The sequence below is a fragment of the Necator americanus genome, chromosome V (assembly GCF_031761385.1).
Source record: "Necator americanus strain Aroian chromosome V, whole genome shotgun sequence".
NCBI lineage: Eukaryota > Metazoa > Nematoda > Chromadorea > Rhabditida > Ancylostomatidae > Necator > Necator americanus.
In genome coordinates, this window is record NC_087375.1 from 13,425,686 (window position 1) to 13,446,684 (window position 20,999).

Below are 20,999 nucleotides of genomic sequence, written 5' to 3' on the forward strand. Positions count from 1 at the left end.
TAGGCTGATGTGGCGACCTCATCAAATTTCGGCCGCTCGCTCGTCAGTTCAAATAGGATGCATAAGGATAGTGTGCTTTCAAGATCGTATCCCACCCCATTTTTCAGGATGACTAGGGGGAACTGAGCGGGCTCGCACCCGTGGTCGTACTCTACACCCCGGACTTTATATTTCCCCACAGACCAGAGTATCGTAAGTTTCGTGATGTGCCGCCTTTGACGGGTGGAACTCTAACTTCCGAGCGGTAACGTTTTCAAAGAAGCGCATTCGCTGTTTCACTAAAAATTTCCTCTCTTTTCATGGATATACTTCTGTGTGGTTCAGTGTTATTAGCACTTGGGTAGAAAAAGTTGTCATTGTTGTTGTGACTGGGTGTTCCAGTGGTGGAGTGACACCCACTGCGAATAGTATCCATTCTCGATGTGATCGTTCTCCATTTTCTTATGATACTAGTGGGACCTTTTCGGGAGTTTTCGTAAAATTGTTATAGCTCTTTCCTCTCTCAGACATTGTGTCCCTATAAACTTTGATCAGATATGAAAACAAGTAAAGAATCGTTCAGACCTTCGAACTCAAAAAACAAATCTGGAAACCTCACACGTGAGCAAGATAACCGTTAACATGAGTATTTTTTTGTAAATTTTTGTGGTTTTTTTTCGTGATTTATTGGACATTTGTTAAGTATCATGTAGACAAGTTGTTTTAGAAGGGAGAAACCTGTTGGATGATGTTTGCTTCGTAGAAGAATGTTTTATCAGTGTCTGCAGAAGACAACTGCGTCTAGACACTCCCGCCCGTCCGATCCAGGCCACGTGCCGTAGTGCCGAGTTGCTTTCTGAATTTGAAGGGGAGTACAGATACGAAGAAAATGCAGTGTTTGTGAAGCATGGTTCCCCAAGATCGTCAATTTATTCCTTGGAAACTGCTATCCGCGATCTTGCGAAAAGATCCAGACTATGAATATGGAGCCGTTCTTACTCATATAGCTACAAGCACTTGGTGACATTCTAATCCTTCAGAGAGCCACCACTACTATGGCTGTAAACACCGGGAAAGGGGGTTCCAGACAGGAAAGCGCATGGTGTGCTTGATAGCTATCGTGGATCTTTGTCCACAGGCTACTGCGGAACGTAGCGGTATGTCCTGCACAGGAAAATCTCTAGAATTCCTCTGGATTTGAGCGTTAGAAAACGAAATCTCCACTGTGCAATCTTATTTATGAAACATAAAGAAGAGATTGTCGAAGTAGATTCGAAGCTCTGATGTGCAGCGAAGAATAAGGAATGAAGCTCAACCATGATCAGCACACATTGTGAATTTTTGACGCTTAGAACTTTGATATGAATTCCGATCAATTCGCATTGACTCGACACGCAGGAGACAGCATAAATAGTCATCCATTTCCCCAGCCAGCACACGTCCCTATGTTTGTTCTCCTCTTTTCTTTAAAACCTCAGAATTTTTAAGCTAATCAAACCTACTAGTCGCAGATGAACCGGCGATGTCGCTTCCATTTTCATTTGATTCTGAATTCCATATTGCAGAAGATGAAGCTGTTCGTCTTTCTTGTCTGCACCGCCGTGTTCTGCGTGAGAGTCTTGGAGGCGCAGCCACTGTAAGAAATTCGACAGTTGCGTTCTTCACTCGTGAATCTGCCCTAAAACGGAGTTTGTTGAAAATTTAGACATCGATCTGACGACTCCCATCTGATGGTGAAAAGACCTGAGAGAGATGGTAGCCGCTACGGACGTCTAGTCGACGACTCCCCTCTGATGGTGAAAAGACCTGAGAGAGATGGTAGCCGCTACGGACGTCTAGTCGACGACTCCTCTGATGGTGAAAAGACCTGAGAGAGATGGTAGCCGCTACGGACGTCTAGTCGACGACTCCCCTCTGATGGTGAAAAGACCTGAGAGAGATGGTAGCCGCTACGGACGTCTAGTCGACGACTCCCCTCTGATGGTGAGAAGACCTGAGAGATATGACGGCAGCTACGGACGTCTAGTCGACGACTCCCATATGATGGTGAGAAAACCTAGGAGAGGTCATGTCAGGAACTACTATTAAGAACAGCGGCAGTAATACAAAGCTTCAACATTAATGAGCACAATAAACTTTCATAATGTACACGCATCATATCGCGATCCAAGCGAGCGACTTACGGAACTGGCCATAGCCTACACATTGTTCACTGAGCATAGTGCTACGATGCGAAATTGAAGTATCCACAACGCTGCTGGTTTTTTTTTCTGGAATGAGCTGTAAGTACGTCGTCTTTAGTCTGACTACAAGTAGCAGGTTGCACGATTACAGCTGCCAAAGCTTCGCTTTTACTTAGTGTTGTGTGTAATTGTTTTCGTGCTAGACGTTATCGATCAAAAACGAACGAAGAATGCTCGGTTGTTCTTCGAGAAAGCGTTTCCCAGGACGGAATTTTTGTTTGTGAACGGAAATTCATTTCTGTAACATTTTAGCTGTTTTGCGAACAGATCTGAGATCTACCTGTTTGTCTACCGTACGTCACGCTGCTTATAGAGTCAGGAATGACAAGCGATAATAAATATTTGAGAGTAGAAAACAAAATAAAACACTGTCCGTGAGCAGCCGAGGATGGGATTTGATCTACAACATCATATCTATACATATTTCATGGATTCTTCATTATTATTCTCCGTCGTTTGTTTGGTCCACTACATCAAATTGTAAACAAAGTTGTTTAGATGTATGAATTTTGAGTTCATTTTAATTTCGGATGAGGAAGGGGATGAAAAATGGAGTCAAAACATCGATTCTTAAGTTAAAGGCATCAGTTCACGAATCTGAGGTGGTACGAATTTCAGGTGGAGTATTCGTATACGAGATAGTAGATTATGGAGAGAGAGTGGTTCCGTCCATTTCCTCCTAATTTCCGTAAAAAGCGGCCCGGAAGATTCAGCTTTGGGCGTTCTGGCGCACTATTTTCCACAAGGAGTTCGACTGGAACGCGCTATCCTTGTGCGGCGACGCATCTCCCAAGCCATTTTTTACGGCGATTAGGAAGAAATGGACGGAATCACCCATATCTCCATAGTCTACGATCCTATATACGAATACTCCACCTGAAATCCGTACCATCTCATATCTGTGGGGTGATGCCTTTAAGTGAGACGCAAGCAGATATGGATAAAAGCACACGAACGGTGGTACTGGAATCTCGCCAAGGATCTGTGCCAATATAAGTAGGCAGTATCCAACTCTCATGATCTGAATCTTTAGTTTAAGAATGTGGGCTCCAGTTTTCAATTGTTGAAATGACAAACTTGAGGAACCTTGTTTTTCAAGCGCCGCGCTTTCCTCTGCACTTACTCATTTCACCAGAACTCCTACTAAAAAAAGCCCATCTATTTCTTACATGAAGTAATCTTCGATAAATTGCATAAAGTGGGCTCTTCGAAATGCCAAATAAAATGTTTGAATCTTTACATGTTTAAAAGTGGCAGCAATTGGGATATGTTACGAAAATATTTACCAATTCAAAGGTGTTCTAGAAAGTGTTGCGCAGACAGAAAGAAAAATTCATTTGTTTGCAACTTACAAAGATTCAAAAATTACCCACAATAATGGGAAACACGAGTTTGTTGTTCTAGCAGCGAAAAGCAGTAAGTTTTGTTGAGCCAGAAGGGAGAGAAGCATACCATCCTATAACGTATTGTTTTCCTGCTTAATTTATAAGAAAACAATTTTTTTAGTCATCAATGTCGCTCGTTTCTGAAGTTCGAACATAACACTTTAATTTCCAACATCCGGTTGGCTTTGGAACTGTTAATCCGAGCGGAACCCAAATGTTCACAACAATTAGTACCCTAAAAACATATGACTATCGTTTCACCCTTCAAACAATCTATTCACTTCAGAGATCATGTAATGTAATGTAATGGAACTCTGCTTTGTAAATATGGGGTCCACAAGTAGTTTTTTTGAAGACGTATTTCAGCTGTATGTTCTAGGAGGTTTAGTTGAATTCAGACGAGGAATCTTGCGCTCACAAATCGACTGCTTAGGTAACGGCCTTTGCTCATATGTAATGCATTTTTAGAACGACCGCTGGGAACATCGGCACGTTCGCCGACGAGCAACACATTATGTGATCTAAATTGATTTGATAACTCTCATTCCTTATATTCACTTGATGCTGTGTTTTGTCTGAGGAGCAAACTTCTTCAGAAGCTGTACATTTCGCTCACAACAACGATGAAGTTCATTTTAGTGTGTGCAACACCAATATTCACATTCAATCGATTGTGTTAGGGATTTTGAACCGTTTCCGTTCCCTGCAGAGTCGAATGACATTCCATAGGACTGTGAAGAGCTTCTATTCTCCATCTAATCGTCTTCTATTTCCCTATGATATTTTGAGGACCTTGGGGCGACTTCTCGTGGGAAAGATTAGTAAAGTTTTTCGAGCTCTGCTCTCTTTGAGACACTGTGTACCTTTAAACTATGATCAAATACAAAACCAAGCAGAGAACCGTCCGACCTTCGAACTCAAAAAAGGTCTGGTAATGCGTGAGCAAGATAACAAGTAACCCGTTAAAATAAATGTACTCTCCTATCTTTTCCAACGTTGGGCCTGCTCAAAATTTGTAAATGATCAGTTCAAATTGGAATGTGGCTTTGAAGCTCTGTGATATTTTTCACTTCAGCCTACACTTTTCTTTTCTTGAATGTTTCGTCATAATTTATTTGAGTAAAAGCAGAAGATTTGCAACGACTTCCAGGTTTCGAGTACACCTTTCAAGGCCGTATAGGTGCCTTAATTTCATCGGATCTGTTGTTAATTTTAGAAATCGTAGTGGGTGTGGTGTAGCGGTTAGAGGTTCCGCTTCCTGCACGATCGATCGGATGTTCGAATCTGCCCTAGTGCTCACCAAGCCTTTCATCCCTCCGGGGTCGATAAATTGGTACCAGATTAGTCTGGGAGGATAAATACGCTGACTTGGCATACCGGGCATATCCTTTTTAAACAAGTTTTTTTATACCCTTAGTGGACCAAACGAAAGATGGAGAATAATAATGAAGAATCCATGAAATATGTATAGATATGATGTTGTAGATCAAATCCCATCCTCGGCTGCTCACGGACAGTGTTTTATTTTGTTTTCTACTCTCAAATATTTATTATCGCTTGTCATTCCTGACTCTATAAGCAGCGTGACGTACGGTAGACAAACAGGTAGATCTCAGATCTGTTCGCAAAACAGCTAAAATGTTACAGAAATGAATTTCCGTTCACAAACAAAAATTCCGTCCTGGGAAACGCTTTCTCGAAGAACAACCGAGCATTCTTCGTTCGTTTTTGATCGATAACGTCTAGCACGAAAACAATTACACACAACACTAAGTAAAAGCGAAGCTTTGGCAGCTGTAATCGTGCAACCTGCTACTTGTAGTCAGACTAAAGACGACGTACTTACAGCTCATTCCAGAAAAAAAAACCAGCAGCGTTGTGGATACTTCAATTTCGCATCGTAGCACTATGCTCAGTGAACAATGTGTAGGCTATGGCCAGTTCCGTAAGTCGCTCGCTTGGATCGCGATATGATGCGTGTACATTATGAAAGTTTATTGTGCTCATTAATGTTGAAGCTTTGTATTACTGCCGCTGTTCTTAATAGTAGTTCCTGACATGACCTCTCCTAGGTTTTCTCACCATCATATGGGAGTCGTCGACTAGACGTCCGTAGCTGCCGTCATATCTCTCAGGTCTTCTCACCATCAGAGGGGAGTCGTCGACTAGACGTCCGTAGCGGCTACCATCTCTCTCAGGTCTTTTCACCATCAGAGGGGAGTCGTCGACTAGACGTCCGTAGCGGCTACCATCTCTCTCAGGTCTTTTCACCATCAGAGGGGAGTCGTCGACTAGACGTCCGTAGCGGCTACCATCTCTCTCAGGTCTTTTCACCATCAGATGGGAGTCGTCAGATCGATGTCTAAATTTTCAACAAACTCCGTTTTAGGGCAGATTCACGAGTGAAGAACGCAACTGTCGAATTTCTTACAGTGGCTGCGCCTCCAAGACTCTCACGCAGAACACGGCGGTGCAGACAAGAAAGACGAACAGCTTCATCTTCTGCAATATGGAATTCAGAATCAAATGAAAATGGAAGCGACATCGCCGGTTCATCTGCGACTAGTAGGTTTGATTAGCTTAAAAATTCTGAGGTTTTAAAGAAAAGAGGAGAACAAACATAGGGACGTGTGCTGGCTGGGGAAATGGATGACTATTTATGCTGTCTCCTGCGTGTCGAGTCAATGCGAATTGATCGGAATTCATATCAAAGTTCTAAGCGTCAAAAATTCACAATGTGTGCTGATCATGGTTGAGCTTCATTCCTTATTCTTCGCTGCACATCAGAGCTTCGAATCTACTTCGACAATCTCTTCTTTATGTTTCATAAATAAGATTGCACAGTGGAGATTTCGTTTTCTAACGCTCAAATCCAGAGGAATTCTAGAGATTTTCCTGTGCAGGACATACCGCTACGTTCCGCAGTAGCCTGTGGACAAAGATCCACGATAGCTATCAAGCACACCATGCGCTTTCCTGTCTGGAACCCCCTTTCCCGGTGTTTACAGCCATAGTAGTGGTGGCTCTCTGAAGGATTAGAATGTCACCAAGTGCTTGTAGCTATATGAGTAAGAACGGCTCCATATTCATAGTCTGGATCTTTTCGCAAGATCGCGGATAGCAGTTTCCAAGGAATAAATTGACGATCTTGGGGAACCATGCTTCACAAACACTGCATTTTCTTCGTATCTGTACTCCCCTTCAAATTCAGAAAGCAACTCGGCACTACGGCACGTGGCCTGGATCGGACGGGCGGGAGTGTCTAGACGCAGTTGTCTTCTGCAGACACTGATAAAACATTCTTCTACGAAGCAAACATCATCCAACAGGTTTCTCCCTTCTAAAACAACTTGTCTACATGATACTTAACAAATGTCCAATAAATCACGAAAAAAAACCAGATTATTTGTTAGACGACTAAAAATTTGAATCAGAGGTCGTGTACCGTTCTGTGCAATGTTGCACTGGCAAAAAGAAAACCTCATCCGTTAATAACTCTAGTTAACCTGATAACTTGCATTATGTATATTCACTTAGTGCTGCGCTTTTCTGATGGACGAACTTCTTGAAAAGCTGACGATGATGAAGCTAATTTTTGTGTGTGCGACACCAATTATATTTCTATTTCAATTATAGTTCATATTTATTTAATGAGTAATTGGGAGCGAAAAATTCAGCAGGTGCATTGACTTTTTGGAGATCTGATTTGATCAAATCTCCATTATCGGTCCTCAGAACAATTTCTGTGCATGTTTGATTCTTTTAGCAAGCGTGTGTGTTAGAAGATATTGTTCTAAGAGCTGTCAACTCTTCTACCAAGGTGATAAAAGAGTTGATTCTTCTGGTCAAGTAGATTTCGTACGTGCGGAGATACACTGTAGACAATTCTTAAGCTTCAACGGAAGAAATTTGGCGAAAATGTCGCACGTCACTAAGCCAAGATGGCGACACGTCTTTGCAACCGACTGACGGTTGTAGAGAACTTTCTGCCAGTCCACATTAGCGAGATTTTTAAGTGACTCGGAATGGTTTATACGATTCAAATCTCGCAAAGGCAGATAAAGGAATTTGAAAATTTGAGTTGCTATGTTTGTTCATGTCGACATTAAAGTCGCTCAAAGCTCTTTAGACTTTAGGTAAAGAAAACCAAAGTTGAAAAATAGTATTGAACTATGTATCTTAATTATACCTAGCAGAATTTCGAGTCGATGTATACCTACAAGCTTGAAACAACGAGGTGTAAGAGGAAAAAAGGATTCAATCTGCAACATATCATTTAGTTGGGTATGTTTTAGTTATGAGTACCAAAACATACCCAAATACGCAGATCGATTGAATACATTAGCATTAAAACCCCATGTTTTACAGAAGAATAATCTCTGATTTAGTATTTTCCTTTCGAATCCTCCGAAACGAAACTAAACTGTCTCCCAGCGAATGCTGGGTGTTTAGACCTAGCAGTACCAGAATGGGGGGGGGTTTGGAATCTATAACAGAGACCTTGGCAGAAAATTTCCACACCTCTCACATTCGTTCTTCGTTCGTACCGCCAAATGGCTCCGTCTTCTTCTCCTACATGTGCTCATGTGCTCATGGCCGAAAGCACCAGGATTTTTAAACGAAGGCTGAGTCAAGTTAATTTAGTTCGACTTTTTAACCTCAAAATTCACTAGATTCTCGCTTCCTTTTTCACCTTCTTCCGATGGAAAGTTCATCTCCTCAACTTTCTCAGCAACAATGTCAGTTCCTATTACATCCTAAGCAAGACCGCCTACTCCCTGCTCTCGATTTTCTTGTCTTTCCTTCGATTTCGTCTATATTTGTCCTTTCGGTGCCTTTGTTTCGTCTTCGGTGTTGTATTTTGCTTTATTATTTACGTAACTAGTAGCTTGACTGATTCTTCTTTTGAACTTTTAGCTTTCTCCTATTTGCTTCTACTTTCCTAGCAAGGATCAGTCTAATGCGTTCTGTGCGCAGTTCCTATGCGCAGTTCCTTTGATATTCAGTTTGAACCTTCTCTGCACTGTTGTTATTCCCCTTTACTTCTTTATCTAGCCTATAATATTAGTGCTTCCTTTTCTACTCACCGGTTGAGCGGGGTGAGCCAGTATACCCGCTTGCCAAACTTCCGGTGTAGTACCTATTAATTTTATGAGGGCATCTTGCTGGCTGATGTGATTGGAAGCTACTAATTTCTATAGCCTATCTGTACTTTCTTATTTCCCAATAGTCTTAATCCCCGCCCTGTCGAGTTTATGTGCTTTTTGAAATTACTAAACTGTCCCCTGCTTTACTGTTCGCGTGGCTTATCCCTGCTTATTCTCATTCTACTCTTCTCGTTGCTAGATTTTCTATTGTTTATTTGCATTCGTTCCTTGCCTCTTACTGTGGCACGCCATTGAGCGTAATAAATAAATAAATAAATATCAGTGGCCATTTGACGACGAAACACGATGTATGGTAAGTCGGCAATCGGTTCGGAATCAGATTTGGTTCGGCCTAGCCATGTTTCGGTGAGAATTAGGACATCTGGTTGAAGCTGACAGAAAAATAGCGAAAAGGTGTAGTTTGTTTACTATGCTGCTTTACTACTTTGCGTTAAGCAAAACACACTTTTGCTTAGAGAAGGATGTAAACTGGATAGCACATTTTCCGTCATCGGTTTGCGAGGAAGTTCAGATATGTGAGTGAGCGCATCTTTGTAAAACAACACACTCAGATGACCTTTCATTCCTTGGGTGAGCCTCGTGCCTTAACTCATGACACTTTCGTTCTGTCGTCGTCGTATTTTTGACGGTGTCCATGAATTCATGGTGCACTTTTGATAGGAAAGTAACAAAACAAGATAGGAGTGTGAAATCTCTATCTTATAAAAGGAGAGCCATTCAAGTTTCTTAACTATTGAGTGCAGTTCGGTGTAGTTTCTATTTGTTGCCCTACACACATCTAAACGGTTCTTCTCTCACACGGTTAAGGATGTCTGATGTGACAGAGTGATTAACGCCTCTGATTCCTGGTTTTAAGTGATTATGAATGATATCAAATGATCGATTTCGTTGATACGTTCACTGCACACATGTTACTTGACATCACCCACAAGTACAATGGCGCTAGATCCGACGATAACGGTGGTCACGGCTTCAACTTCGAACTCTTGTCCATCCACTGGGGAACGTTTTATCCAAAAACACGTGCACTTTTCTCGCGGATTCGAACTTAGCAAGCCAAAAAACACTCCCCTTCCCTCTTTACCTTCCATACCTCGACCAACGAGGACGAGTGCTGATGCGCTGCCGCGCAGGTCACGGTGTTGCGCCGTCACCTGTACGCATACTCCTGCGCCGCATAAGTGACACGTTGTTGGATGCGTCGTAGGGAGAATTCGATCGACAAGGTCCTCTTCCACGCCTTTTTTAGGCCAGTTAGGAAAAATTGAGCCTGATCGTTATCGCTTATACTGGTGATTTATTTACATTTACACTCCGAGCCCTCCATCTTTTCGTAGATTCCATCACAGTACCTTCAAACTTCTGAACCTTATTTTTAAACCCGCCCTTATGCGCACTCAGTGCAGCAATCGCTTTCAGAGTAAAGAGGAAAAGACGTTTTCTGAACGTAAGAACTGCAGTACTTTTTTAATGATAGAATAACTTCTCTCTATCTTCAAAGTTGAATTACCAGTCGTTGGACGTCGAAGAAGCAAGTTGGAAGAGTAGGTAGGCTGCATACATGTAATCCTCGTAAATGATGCATCATGTTCATGGATATGAACGCTCCATTGTTTCTAATACAACATTGCTCAAAAGGAGTCCGCTTAGAAGGTAAATTGACTGAAATGATGAAGAAGATCGATATCGTGAATAAAGGACAGCGGATAACGATCTCTTCTTGAGCGGACTGTATTGAAAATTGGCTAGATTGGGTGTCTCTCACATAAACTTTCAACTTTGAAAAACTTGCTATGGCGACCGAATTCCCCTCACAATCATCCCAATTTCTTCACAATTGAAAATTTTTAGTTCTGAGTTTTCAGTTTTCTTTTCCTCTTTTTCCGTCTCATTTTGTTTTGATTAGGTTTTTTCACTAAAATGTCGTACTATGGGGCAGCGTATATGACTCTGATTGCTACCTGCACGTGGTGGCCCTGTTTTAACTAAACGCAATCAGGCGTTCGAGTGTACGCAGTGGGAACGTACGAGCTATATAACCTGCACTGTTATACGGCGAAAGATTCCCATAAATTGCAAAAAGGTGCTGTCGTCTAGCACACCGCCAAAGCCCATAACCTGAAAGGTCAATTGCCTGAAGGAAGCACGGAATCTTTGGCAACAACTATTCGTTTCGTCATGCTGAACTGCTGCTTTTTGCGAATACGACTGGTAAACATGAAAGTGAGACTAAACAACATGGAAAAAATGTAAAAGTACAATTGTTACTTGAATTTTTGTCAAAATGCGTTTGGTTAGCGCCTAAATATGTTCAACTGCAGTAGCGCGACGCATCTACTAGGGCCGCGTATACAAGTCTGACTGGCACCTGCTTGTTGTGGCCCTGCTTCAACTAAACGCAATCAGGCGTTTGAGTGTACGCGTTGGGAACTACGAGCTGTACTGTCATGTGGCAAAGGAATTCTATACATTGCAAAAAGGTGCTGTCGCTCAGCACATTGCCAGAGCCGAGAACCTGAAAGGTCAACTGATTGAAAGGAGCATTGAATCTTTGGCAACAACCATTCGTTTCGTCATGCTGAACTGCCGAACACTATCGAGTGAACTCCAACAAGCCGCTCTATCCAGACTTCTGAGATATCTCTGTGTGCCTTTTGCTGCACTGCAGGAAACACGCATAAGAAATCGGGCCGTCATCAGCATCGAAAATTACACCATACACTGCGGTGATGCTGATGAGAACAAAGTAGGTGGCTGCGCGATAGCTGTGAGGAACGATTACAAAAACCTGGTGGAGGAATTTGGCTCAACGTCGTCTAGATGCGCCTTTCTACGACTGCGGGATCGTAGAGGACGTAAACTCTGGATCGTAAGTGCTCACGCACCTACGGAAATCGCTGAGGACAACAGTAAACACGCCTTCTATGATGAACTCAATGCGTTGATGTCTAAAATACCAAACCAGCAGGTGGTCATTGTCGGAATCGACGCAAATGCGGAGATGGGACTCTAACAGCAATCCGATGTGCTTGGAAAATGGTATTATCCAGCGGAGCGCACGTCGGACAACGGTGACCGTGCGAACAGACGAGCCTCATCATCGTCTCCACGTTTAAGAGGAATCATCGACGCCATCAGCTCACGTGGCAGGGGTCAACCCTTTTCACGCCTGGAGAGCAGCGCAAGCAAGCGAAAGATGAGGACTCTTAGGCTTCAGCTCGACTACGTTCTGGAGAGGAACATTCCTCAGTCAGATATCCGAAAATCTAGAGCTGTTTGGGACGTCGCGTTCGACTCTGACCACCACCCAGTTCTTCTCAGCTTTAAGATACGATTCCACAAGAGAAACCGAGGAGTTCCTGTTCAACCAAAAATCGACATGGCAGGTCTGAAAGACGATGAATGCAGAACAAAATTCCGCCAACGTGTGTCTATTCATGTTGGAGTACGGACCAGGAAGAAGCTTAGCGATGCGGATTCCTTCACAATGTGCATTCAGGACGCTGCAAGGGAAACGCTCCCGGTTCTATTGCCGCAGAAGAAGTTTGCCTTTGCATCTGCGGAAACAAAATCCACATACAATTCTGTATGTGTCGCGTGCAGCGCTGGTGATTTCAACCAGGAAAAGCGTCTTAGAAGGAAGCTGCGTAGTCAACTGCAACAAGATCGCGATAACGAGTGGACGTCAAGAGCGATGGAGTTTGAGAAGGCGTGGGAGGAGAGGAACCCGCGGAAAGCCTATGCTCTACTAAAACAGTATAGCGGCAAAATGAAAAGATGTTCTCCTGTCCTCAATACTGGCAATGGAGTAGCTGTCGGTGAAGCAACCCTTCCAATTTTGAGGGAACACTTCAATACCTTGCTGAACCAACTTGCACCGTCAGCTCCTGAACTCGAACACGTTCATAGACCGACATATGCGGTTAACGAGGAGCCGCCGACCGAGTCGGAGTTCTTGGTCTGTACTCAAAAAATGAAGAATGGAAAATCTTGTGGAGACGACGGGATTAACGCAGAAATGCTAAAATATCTTTTTCCGTCTGGGATTCGTGGAATGACAAAGATCATCCGTTCAATATGGACAGACGAAATTATACCTGATTCGTGGAGACACGCTATCATAATTCCTTTCCACAAGAGCTTATCCGCCACTGAACTTAGGAATTATCGAGGAATCTCCTTGTTGCATGTTATGGACAAAGTACTGGAGCGGATTATCCTGGACAGACTTATTAAGCATTGCGAAGAAACTACACGCAGCGAGCAAGCTGGCCTTCGTCCTGAGTGACCTAAGATTGACCAGGTATTCATCGTTAGGAGAGTGATAGAAATCTGGCAGCGGTATTCGAAGCCAATGCAATTAGCGTTCCTGGACTTTGAAGCCGCGTTCGACTCTCCTCACCGAGGCCGTCTTCTCAACGCGCTCCGCGCCGATGGAGTACCAGGAAAGTTCGTTCGCTTGCTTGATGACAAGAATCAACAAACAACTGCTGCAATTCGAACACCAGCCGGATGTACAACACCGTTTGAAGTAGTAACTGGAGTAAGACAAAGGGCAGTGGCAGGACCCTTTCTCTTCAATTTCGCCATCGACGACATTATGCGAAGAACAGTCGACCAGTGTCCTGCCGACATTGTCCTAATACCATCGGGGTGCCCCTTGACTGACCTTGACTACGCCGACGATGTTGTTATATTCGCGGAAGGCAGTACGAAACTTCAACATGTTGTCAACCTTGTATCGAAGCTGGCTGCAGCCTATGGACTACGTCTACGCCCTGATAAATGCAAGCAGATGTGGATCTCTTCGAGACCTCGAAATCATGGTGAATGGACAACCGATGGAACTCGTCGATAAGTTTTGTTATCTGGGCTGTACGCTGAAGAACAATGGTAGCTACGAGGGAGATGTTCAGCAAAGATGCGCTGAGGCCAATTCTGCATTTAACTCCTTGACAAAATGCCTGTGGTCGACCTCCATCACCAACGAAGTCAAGCTGCGAGTCTACTTATCCACAATTCGCCCTATCATGATGTACGGATCGGAGCACCATCAGCGGTTATGGAGAGGCTTGACTGTACGGGACGAAAGCTGCTTAGACGGTTACTTGGCTACTTTTGGCCTGTCACAATGAAGATCTCTACGCAGAAATTGATGTGGTATACTGGCGGATGACACGTGGATGACATTAACATCTTGCACCGCCATCGAAAGTGGCTAAAGTAAATCGTCTGCGCTTCTTTGGTCATATATTAAGGAGACCGGCAAATCGCCTTGTTCAACGAGTTCTGAGGAGTTTGCCTTGTTCAAGCTGGAAGAAGCCACCAGGCCGAAAACGGAAGTTCTGGACTGAACTGGTGAAAGAGGACCTGAGGACACTCGGCGTGGATAGGCAGCTCAAGCGAGACGTAAGGTTTCGCAGAATATGGAATAGCGATGAATGGATTGATTCTGTGCAAGCTCTCGCAGAAGATCGAGAAGGTTGGGCAGAGCTGTGTTCAAGGACGGCACACCTCGGCGAAGATGCGGATAATCGCGTCAGGCGATGACATCAGTCCGCCGATTAAGTCAAGTAAGTCAGTCGTACTATAATTTCAAGGCAAATAAATTTCGTTCACATTCACTAAGCGATTATCCGTTCTCATCGCTGTTTTTTGGTAAAAGTTGTTTTATTCAGCCACAATTTCTAGCGAACAAATTTAAAAAATGGGTTAGAAAAATGGGTTCATACCTGTGTAGTCCCTTGACGTGCTATTCATGAAACCTTTTTATTTCCAAATAAAGTTATGTGAATCTTAAAAAACATTTACAAACTCCAAAAATGGTTATTTTGCGGTGTGTCTCTGTAAGACGAAAGAAATATGTTCTTAAAGGATACTTTCAGCTATAAAAAAGGCTCCAGAAAGGGAAAAAAATCTAAGATTGTCATTTGAAACTAAAATCTAACTAATGTACAAAAATTTGCTCAAGTCCTGTTCTTCAAGAAGTCGACTATGATTGGAGCGTGACCACATACTTTTGTAATAATCTACAGTAATTCTATTGGATAAAAATCTACGAATAGCTACGAATTTTGAACGAAGATATATAGTAGGATCGAAACGACATGAAGCTCAGTGCAGTTGCGTAAGCGGTTGCGCTCGAAGCGACGCGGCGGAGCGTATTGGTTTGGATCGAACTATCGGAAAGTGCAGCGATGTATGGTGCAGGCAACGATACACCTTCAGGAGTAACCGCTACGCTCCACCGCACCGCTTCGAGCGCAGCCGCTTACCCAACTGCAGCGAGCTGCGCGTTGTTTTGGCTTTACTGAATCTATGTGATAGGAACTAAACTGAAATGAGGAGAAATGGCGTCCGTACAGCAACGCGTAACGTGCATGCTCTATTATGTTGAATGTAAATTCGATGCATTATCGATTCCGAATCAAATTCTTGGGAGCATCATGAGATGGAGATATTCCGGAATATGTTTGGGGTTGCGAGACTGTGGAACCACTGCAAAATATATCGTTCAGAGCGCGTGAAACTGCGAGTAGATTACAAATCTCAGCGAGGATATTCGACGAAAATATCGTTTGTAGGAACAGTTGACGTTTTTCAACACAGAAATGTAGGATCAAGTTCATGAAACCATTCTAATGGAATGTTTCAGAAGCTGAAACTACGGAAATATGCGAATTAGAGTTTGGAGAACAGTTCTGGTGGTTCTACTTTATTTAATCGTGCTGTACCTACGGGATGTCTTACTTGAGACTCCTGTCGAAGAAGAGGATTTCACTTTTTCCTTCAGGTTACGTGAGTAGTGCAAAATTTGCAAGCGGTTGAATTCAGTTTTGGTCAACTCTGTGGAACCTTGAAACTTTGTACTGTTATAGTAACGTAAATGTTACAGAAGAATTACACAGTGATATATAAATATATTGAGTCCTATAATTTGAATAAGCGTTACGTACCTTCTGAGATGTTAATATTCTTTTAAGACGATGGTGTCGAAGAGCTCAGGAAACAAGTGAAAGAAGGCACATATGATACATATCCGTTTCTTCCAAATACGCTCATTCAACCATTCTTTCGATACAAAGAACTGTACAAGGTGGGTGACAAGTCTAAAATTAAAAAAAAAACTGTAACACTAAAAGTAGTGTCCATAAAGAATCGAGTAAAGTCGCCAGTAACAACAAATTCAGTTGAATGTTAGAAGAATAATCGACAGAACCGTCATCAAAAGGAGATCTCAACATAGAATCTAAATATCTTAATGTTTGTGCATTTTTTTGCATATTGTTTATTTTATTATTTTTTATTTTTGTTTATTTTTGGAAGCGAATTACGGTAACCTGTAATTCGCTTCCAAAAATGCTTCTTAAGAAAATAACTTCTGTGTTTGGTCAATGTTAATTATATCCTTTGTGCCTCTTCACGCATAGAGGTTCATATTGCATCATTACCCGTTAGACATTACGAGAAATTCTGTAGGGCAACGGCTCTGTAAACTAACAAACAAATCTCTCCTTACACAGCCTGCGACGTTTACGCATTCTGTGATACGTCTTAACGTTGCCGCATAGCGGCCAGCAGAATCCAACAAGTGTAATTTTCAACAGGATCAAAACGACATGAAGCGCTGTGCTGTAGCGCAATATGCTGCGCTCAGAGGTACGCGGTGGAGCTAGCTATGGGCACTGAGATGGGAGGGAGGAAGAATTTCTCTCTAGCACCACTCATTGCTTCTAGAAATGACCTCGCCTCGATATGATAAGCTAGCTTTACCGCTCCACTTGGAGCGCAGCCGCTTACGTAACCGCGCCGAGCCTCAGGTTGTTTCGACCCGAGTATGAACAGTCTGTTTTTTTCTTTGTGGGCGGGTGTTTACTAGAGTGTGCCAAAACGAAGGGAATTTTTGTAGAAAGAACCATGACAGAATGTGAATTCCCACACAAATTCTAGTTATGGGGCTAGTACGTATATCTCGTCGTCACTTTTGTTTTTTTTAAACTAACTAAAAAATCGTTTAGTCTGGCACCTCTTGACATGACGTCATCTTTACAAGGTCGCTGTGCATTATTGTACATTATTACCACGTTATTTAGGAAACGAAAGTGTATTTAGGAACTCTTTAAGGTGTCGCCAAAATACTCAGTCACCACATGTCAAATCGAAAAAACAACATCTCTACTGAAAGACGCTATATTTTGTTTTTTGAAAAATCCATGGAAATTTCGAGCGAATGGTCGACGAATCAGCACTGAACAGTATTTTACTCGGTAAGAATAGATTGAGTTGTGCAACCAACTTCCACCAAGCGTTGCACACGGGATATATACACGGGATTTGAACTTTTTACCCACTCTTCACTTTTTTCAGCCAATGCAAAGACGAGTACCTTGCAAAGAATTACTCCATCGTTGGAAAATCTCTTGGGCGAATAAAGTTTGCTGTATTACGAGATCCTATCGACAGGTTCCTGAGTGGATTTGTGCACATATGCATTATGTTCGTTTTATTCTCAGGGTCTTTTTAAAATAGATATATAATTTTCACATATATGATAGTTTTATTTCAAAAGATGCGATGTGCTTCAATGTTGGTTTGTAAGAAGAAAGTGGTATTCGTTCTGTCAAGTTGTTAAGGAGGCCCAAGGACGTAGACACCCGCTGTTTTGCATGCCGAGGTGATCTAACGTGCTTCGTGGAGGCTTTCTATAAGAAGTTGCAAGAAGTGTACGCCACCAAAAATAACACCTACAATTTCGAGGTCGCCCACTTGGCGCCGCAGACATGGTCCGTGTTTGCAAGCATTCCACTATTTAAAAGCAACAAACCACGAAATTGATGACATTAGGATCTCTCCAGGAAGAAATGAAGGCTATAAGGGTGGATCACGAGTATGAGCGCGATCACTGCTTAATTCTTCCTAATTGCCTTGAAGAATGGCTTCGGGGATGACCATGGAAATCGAATTTTCTTGGGAGGCATCTAACAACGGGTCACATTTGCGAGCACACTAGTACGTCCCGTGTCTGCTCGCGAACGTACTGAATGGGTCGCTGACGCTGTCACTCTCGCTTACCGGCAGATACAGCAAGTAAGCATGCGCCCGCATACGTAACACGTTGTTAGGTGTCTCGTAGGAAAATTGGACCGCTAATTCTCTTCCAACACTGTTTTTTCAATGTAATTAGTGGAAGTGAAATTAAGCGTGATCACTCTCATACTCGTATTCTACACTCCAATCCCTATCTTTTCGTTAAGAGGTCCCAACATCGTCAATTTCCTAATGTACTGTCCTTAAATTTTTACGTCCTGATCAATATTCAATTGATAGGCTTTAATTGGAAAATATGTTGCAGGTATTGCAATTTCAAAGAGCATTTGGATGACTTCATTTTTATTCGCTATCAGAAGTGTCCGAGCCGGATTTCAGCATATGCTCGGGAGCTGGATAAGATATTTAAGATGGCTCGTGTTCCCGAAGAGCTGCGCAGAGAGATCTACAATGAAATTCTTGGTAATGATAATACGCAGCAATATAATGAGCCGACAATTTCTTCATTTTTCATTTTTGCATATATTTTTTTTACTCGAGGTCAGCTTTGCAACTGATTAAGTTCATAATTCTAAAAGAATCAAACCCACATGGAAATGAAGGGGGACTGGATAACATTGCCCACAGACTTATGGACACTTAACATACATGTCTTAAGAAATAGGTTATGAGCAAGAAGAGAAAATTGGACATCACTAACAGTGACATTAAGGAAAGGATAATCACTAAATTGACGACGTTGGAGATTCTTTTCATTCCCCCTACGAAGCACCTAAAAACGTTACTCGTGCGCAAAGGTATGCGAGTCAGCAGACAAGCAATGGGCTGCTGACGCTGCTCCTTGTGCACCCGCATACGTGACACGTCGTTAGGTGTCTCGTAGGAAAACTCGACCGAGCCGTCTCTTGCGCCGCTTTTCAGTACCCGTGATCTAAACCTCTGAACTTGGCTTTTCGTGAAGAGATTTCGTCATCGACAATTTTGTGGTATACTGCCTTTAGAGTCTAAAGCTAAGGTAAGACGGAAAAGTACACTAGTATTAAACAATGGGACCAAAGAAAGGAACAGGGTATCCAAGACGACACTTGTCGACAAATTAATATTACCTTTTTCCACCAGTTTCAATTCGATTTCGTTGCACTCAAAGATTACAGTGACAGAAAACGAAGACATTTCTTCTTGCAGTTGGACGAACGCCGCACACCACTCGTGACAGCGGTCCACGCCACGCTGCTGAGCGCGAATTGTTCAACAATCGAACGTTATTGGACATAGTGTTGAAGATATACTTTTATGATTACAAAGTGTTCGGATTTTCTCTCCCTGATTGATTGACCATAATTCTGTAAATATTTTATAGAAAAATGTTTACTCTATGTGCACTATTGTCCAGAAGAGGTTTGTAGTACATACAGTTTCAAGTCATTAACTAAACAGTATAAATATCGAAAAAAGGTCTGGACTATTGATTTATGAGCTTGTACATACGTCAGTTAATCATACATCAAAAGATTATTTTAATTCCGTTATTGATTCGTTTCTGTTTGTGCGAAATACTGAGTAACTATTGAGAGTCTTCAACTTCCAGGGCTAAAATACACCCTAAGATAAGAAATAAAACTGCTTATTTTGCACTTTTGCCTGCGCCGACGTACGTGAAGAGCAGCGGAACCCAAGGCCTAAGAGAAAAATGTTAGTCGATAACCAAGAGCGGTGACCGTTAAAAGAGGGTCTTTTCGTTGAAGCGCAATGATCTGCGTGGAATGAGTTCACTGAGGATTTTTCTTATCCCAACGAGGCTTTAGTGAAAGTTCATTTTTGGTCTGACGTTTCGACAACTTCGTCCTCATTATAGACCTGCCATATCATCATATTTGTGAACGCTTATTGGATCAACAATCAATAGATATTAATGTCTTCTGCGGTCTTCCGGTGCTTAGAACGATATCGAGGCATGGCAAGGAAAGAGGAGGAGTTCGGTGGGATAAAGGATAGGAGATAAGGTGCACAGTCAATGACCATCAATCCCTGATCAATAACTATAAGGATACGCCTACGTGTTCGATCTCACCTAAACTTCGTTTAAGGTTTCTGAACGCGTGCAGCCTTACGGTGATTTGCGGGGGGCACCCGATCTGCCAAGCTGATCTTTTTATCCTCCTAGACAAGTGTTGCACCAATTTTTCGACCCTAAGGGATGAAAGTCTTAGTTAGGACCAGAGCGGATCTGAACCTTCGATCGATCGTACAGCTACAGCTGAACATCTTACAGGCTGCACTTATTCACAAGAATGAGGTCTCAAGAAGAGAGGGGATTTGGAGAGTTCACGAACGGTTTATTATTATATTGATTGATTAGATAGATGGATTACCAAATTCATATTCATATTCATATGCATCTGTGTTGCACAATATTTCTGTTTTTACATTTTCACGTAAACCCATGTAAGCCATGTAGGTTGAATTGATGTTATCGCATGTTAAGGAAACCTGAAGAACATTCTTTTTCTACATAGTTTCAACATTAGTATAAATGATGTTATTGACTCTGTTGGTAAAGCTGTCAATGTTGATTTCAATTTTATAATCAATTCATTATTTTTCTCAAAGTGGATTCTTGGAGTTCCTCTTAAAAATTCCTCTTTTTGAGGACCAAACCGCTTTTCACCTATATGCACATCGAATACGACTATATCTGTACAAAAACAACATCATGACCAGAAGAACATCAAGGAAGAACTTTGAGGTAAGCAATCCTAGTGCAGAAAGACAAGCTTAGAGTGGGAAAAGATCCTGGACTAGGATTATGCAAATCCGTTGAGCTGTTCTACTGTACTACTTTCGAGCGAAGCACCTTTCGTCTAAGGTGAACTCCGTCGTGCAGGCTGTTATAAAAAGGAGATTTCTTTTTTCTACAAGGAAAAGAAACCCTATTAGTATAGCCGAAGAGATGGTGCTTCAAAAATAACTAAAAAAAATAACCAATAAGCTGGCGTAAAATATTAGAATGAGAGAAATAAAAACGGGAATATTCACTGTTGATACGACGGCAGCGATTAGTGTTGGACCATGAGAAACCGTGATTTGCCTGCAAGTCGATATTACCTTCTGATAAAAAGTTCCATTAGTAGTATCATTATTAATTAGTATCAGTTCTAGTAGAGGGTCTAACCTGA

The 20,999-nt window shown here is 42.3% G+C and overlaps 5 protein-coding genes across 9 annotated transcripts; 4 read left to right on the plus strand and 1 right to left on the minus strand.

The window, feature by feature from the left end:
• Window positions 1-1,490: 1,490 nt before the first annotated feature.
• On the plus strand, window positions 1,491-1,850 carry RB195_013766 (uncharacterized protein; the record flags this gene model as incomplete). Of its 2 annotated transcripts, none has more annotated exons than XM_064203745.1 (2): window positions 1,491-1,615; window positions 1,685-1,850. In XM_064203745.1, 2 exons carry the CDS (start codon window positions 1,491-1,493, stop codon window positions 1,848-1,850), a joined length of 291 nt encoding a protein of 96 aa, XP_064059626.1. The 2 variants fall into 2 exon arrangements, with proteins under 2 accessions (XP_064059626.1, XP_064059627.1); XM_064203746.1 differs by having other exon boundaries at window positions 1,548-1,615.
• Window positions 1,851-5,647: 3,797 nt separating this feature from the next.
• On the minus strand, window positions 5,648-6,163 carry RB195_013767 (uncharacterized protein; the record flags this gene model as incomplete). Its single annotated transcript, XM_064203747.1, has 2 exons — window positions 5,648-5,969; window positions 6,039-6,163. 2 exons carry the CDS (start codon window positions 6,161-6,163, stop codon window positions 5,648-5,650), a joined length of 447 nt encoding a protein of 148 aa, XP_064059628.1.
• A 2,897-nt stretch (window positions 6,164-9,060) lies between these two features.
• On the plus strand, window positions 9,061-13,063 carry RB195_013768 (uncharacterized protein; the record flags this gene model as incomplete). 3 transcript variants are annotated; one of them, XM_064203750.1, is made up of 4 exons in its annotated part: window positions 9,061-9,120; window positions 9,211-9,290; window positions 11,182-11,743; window positions 11,792-13,063. In XM_064203750.1, 4 exons carry the CDS (start codon window positions 9,061-9,063, stop codon window positions 13,061-13,063), a joined length of 1,974 nt encoding a protein of 657 aa, XP_064059629.1. The 3 variants fall into 3 exon arrangements, with proteins under 3 accessions (XP_064059629.1, XP_064059630.1, XP_064059631.1); XM_064203748.1 differs by lacking the exon at window positions 11,792-13,063 and having other exon boundaries at window positions 11,182-11,788; XM_064203749.1 differs by lacking the exons at window positions 9,061-9,120; window positions 9,211-9,290; window positions 11,182-11,743 and having other exon boundaries at window positions 11,972-13,063.
• A 66-nt stretch (window positions 13,064-13,129) lies between these two features.
• Window positions 13,130-13,633, plus strand: RB195_013769 (uncharacterized protein; the record flags this gene model as incomplete). The annotated part of the gene is made up of 1 exon (XM_064203751.1): window positions 13,130-13,633. The coding sequence occupies one exon, from the start codon at window positions 13,130-13,132 to the stop codon at window positions 13,631-13,633; it is 504 nt and encodes a 167-aa protein (XP_064059632.1).
• Window positions 13,634-13,735: 102 nt separating this feature from the next.
• Window positions 13,736-19,154, plus strand: RB195_013770 (uncharacterized protein; the record flags this gene model as incomplete). 2 transcript variants are annotated; one of them, XM_064203753.1, is made up of 9 exons in its annotated part: window positions 13,736-13,935; window positions 14,034-14,184; window positions 14,246-14,348; window positions 15,759-15,871; window positions 16,900-17,042; window positions 17,143-17,271; window positions 17,409-17,558; window positions 18,128-18,285; window positions 19,009-19,154. In XM_064203753.1, the coding sequence occupies 9 exons, from the start codon at window positions 13,736-13,738 to the stop codon at window positions 19,152-19,154; spliced, it is 1,293 nt and encodes a 430-aa protein (XP_064059633.1). The 2 variants fall into 2 exon arrangements, with proteins under 2 accessions (XP_064059633.1, XP_064059634.1); XM_064203752.1 differs by having other exon boundaries at window positions 17,143-17,238.
• Between the last annotated feature and the right edge of the window lie 1,845 nt (window positions 19,155-20,999).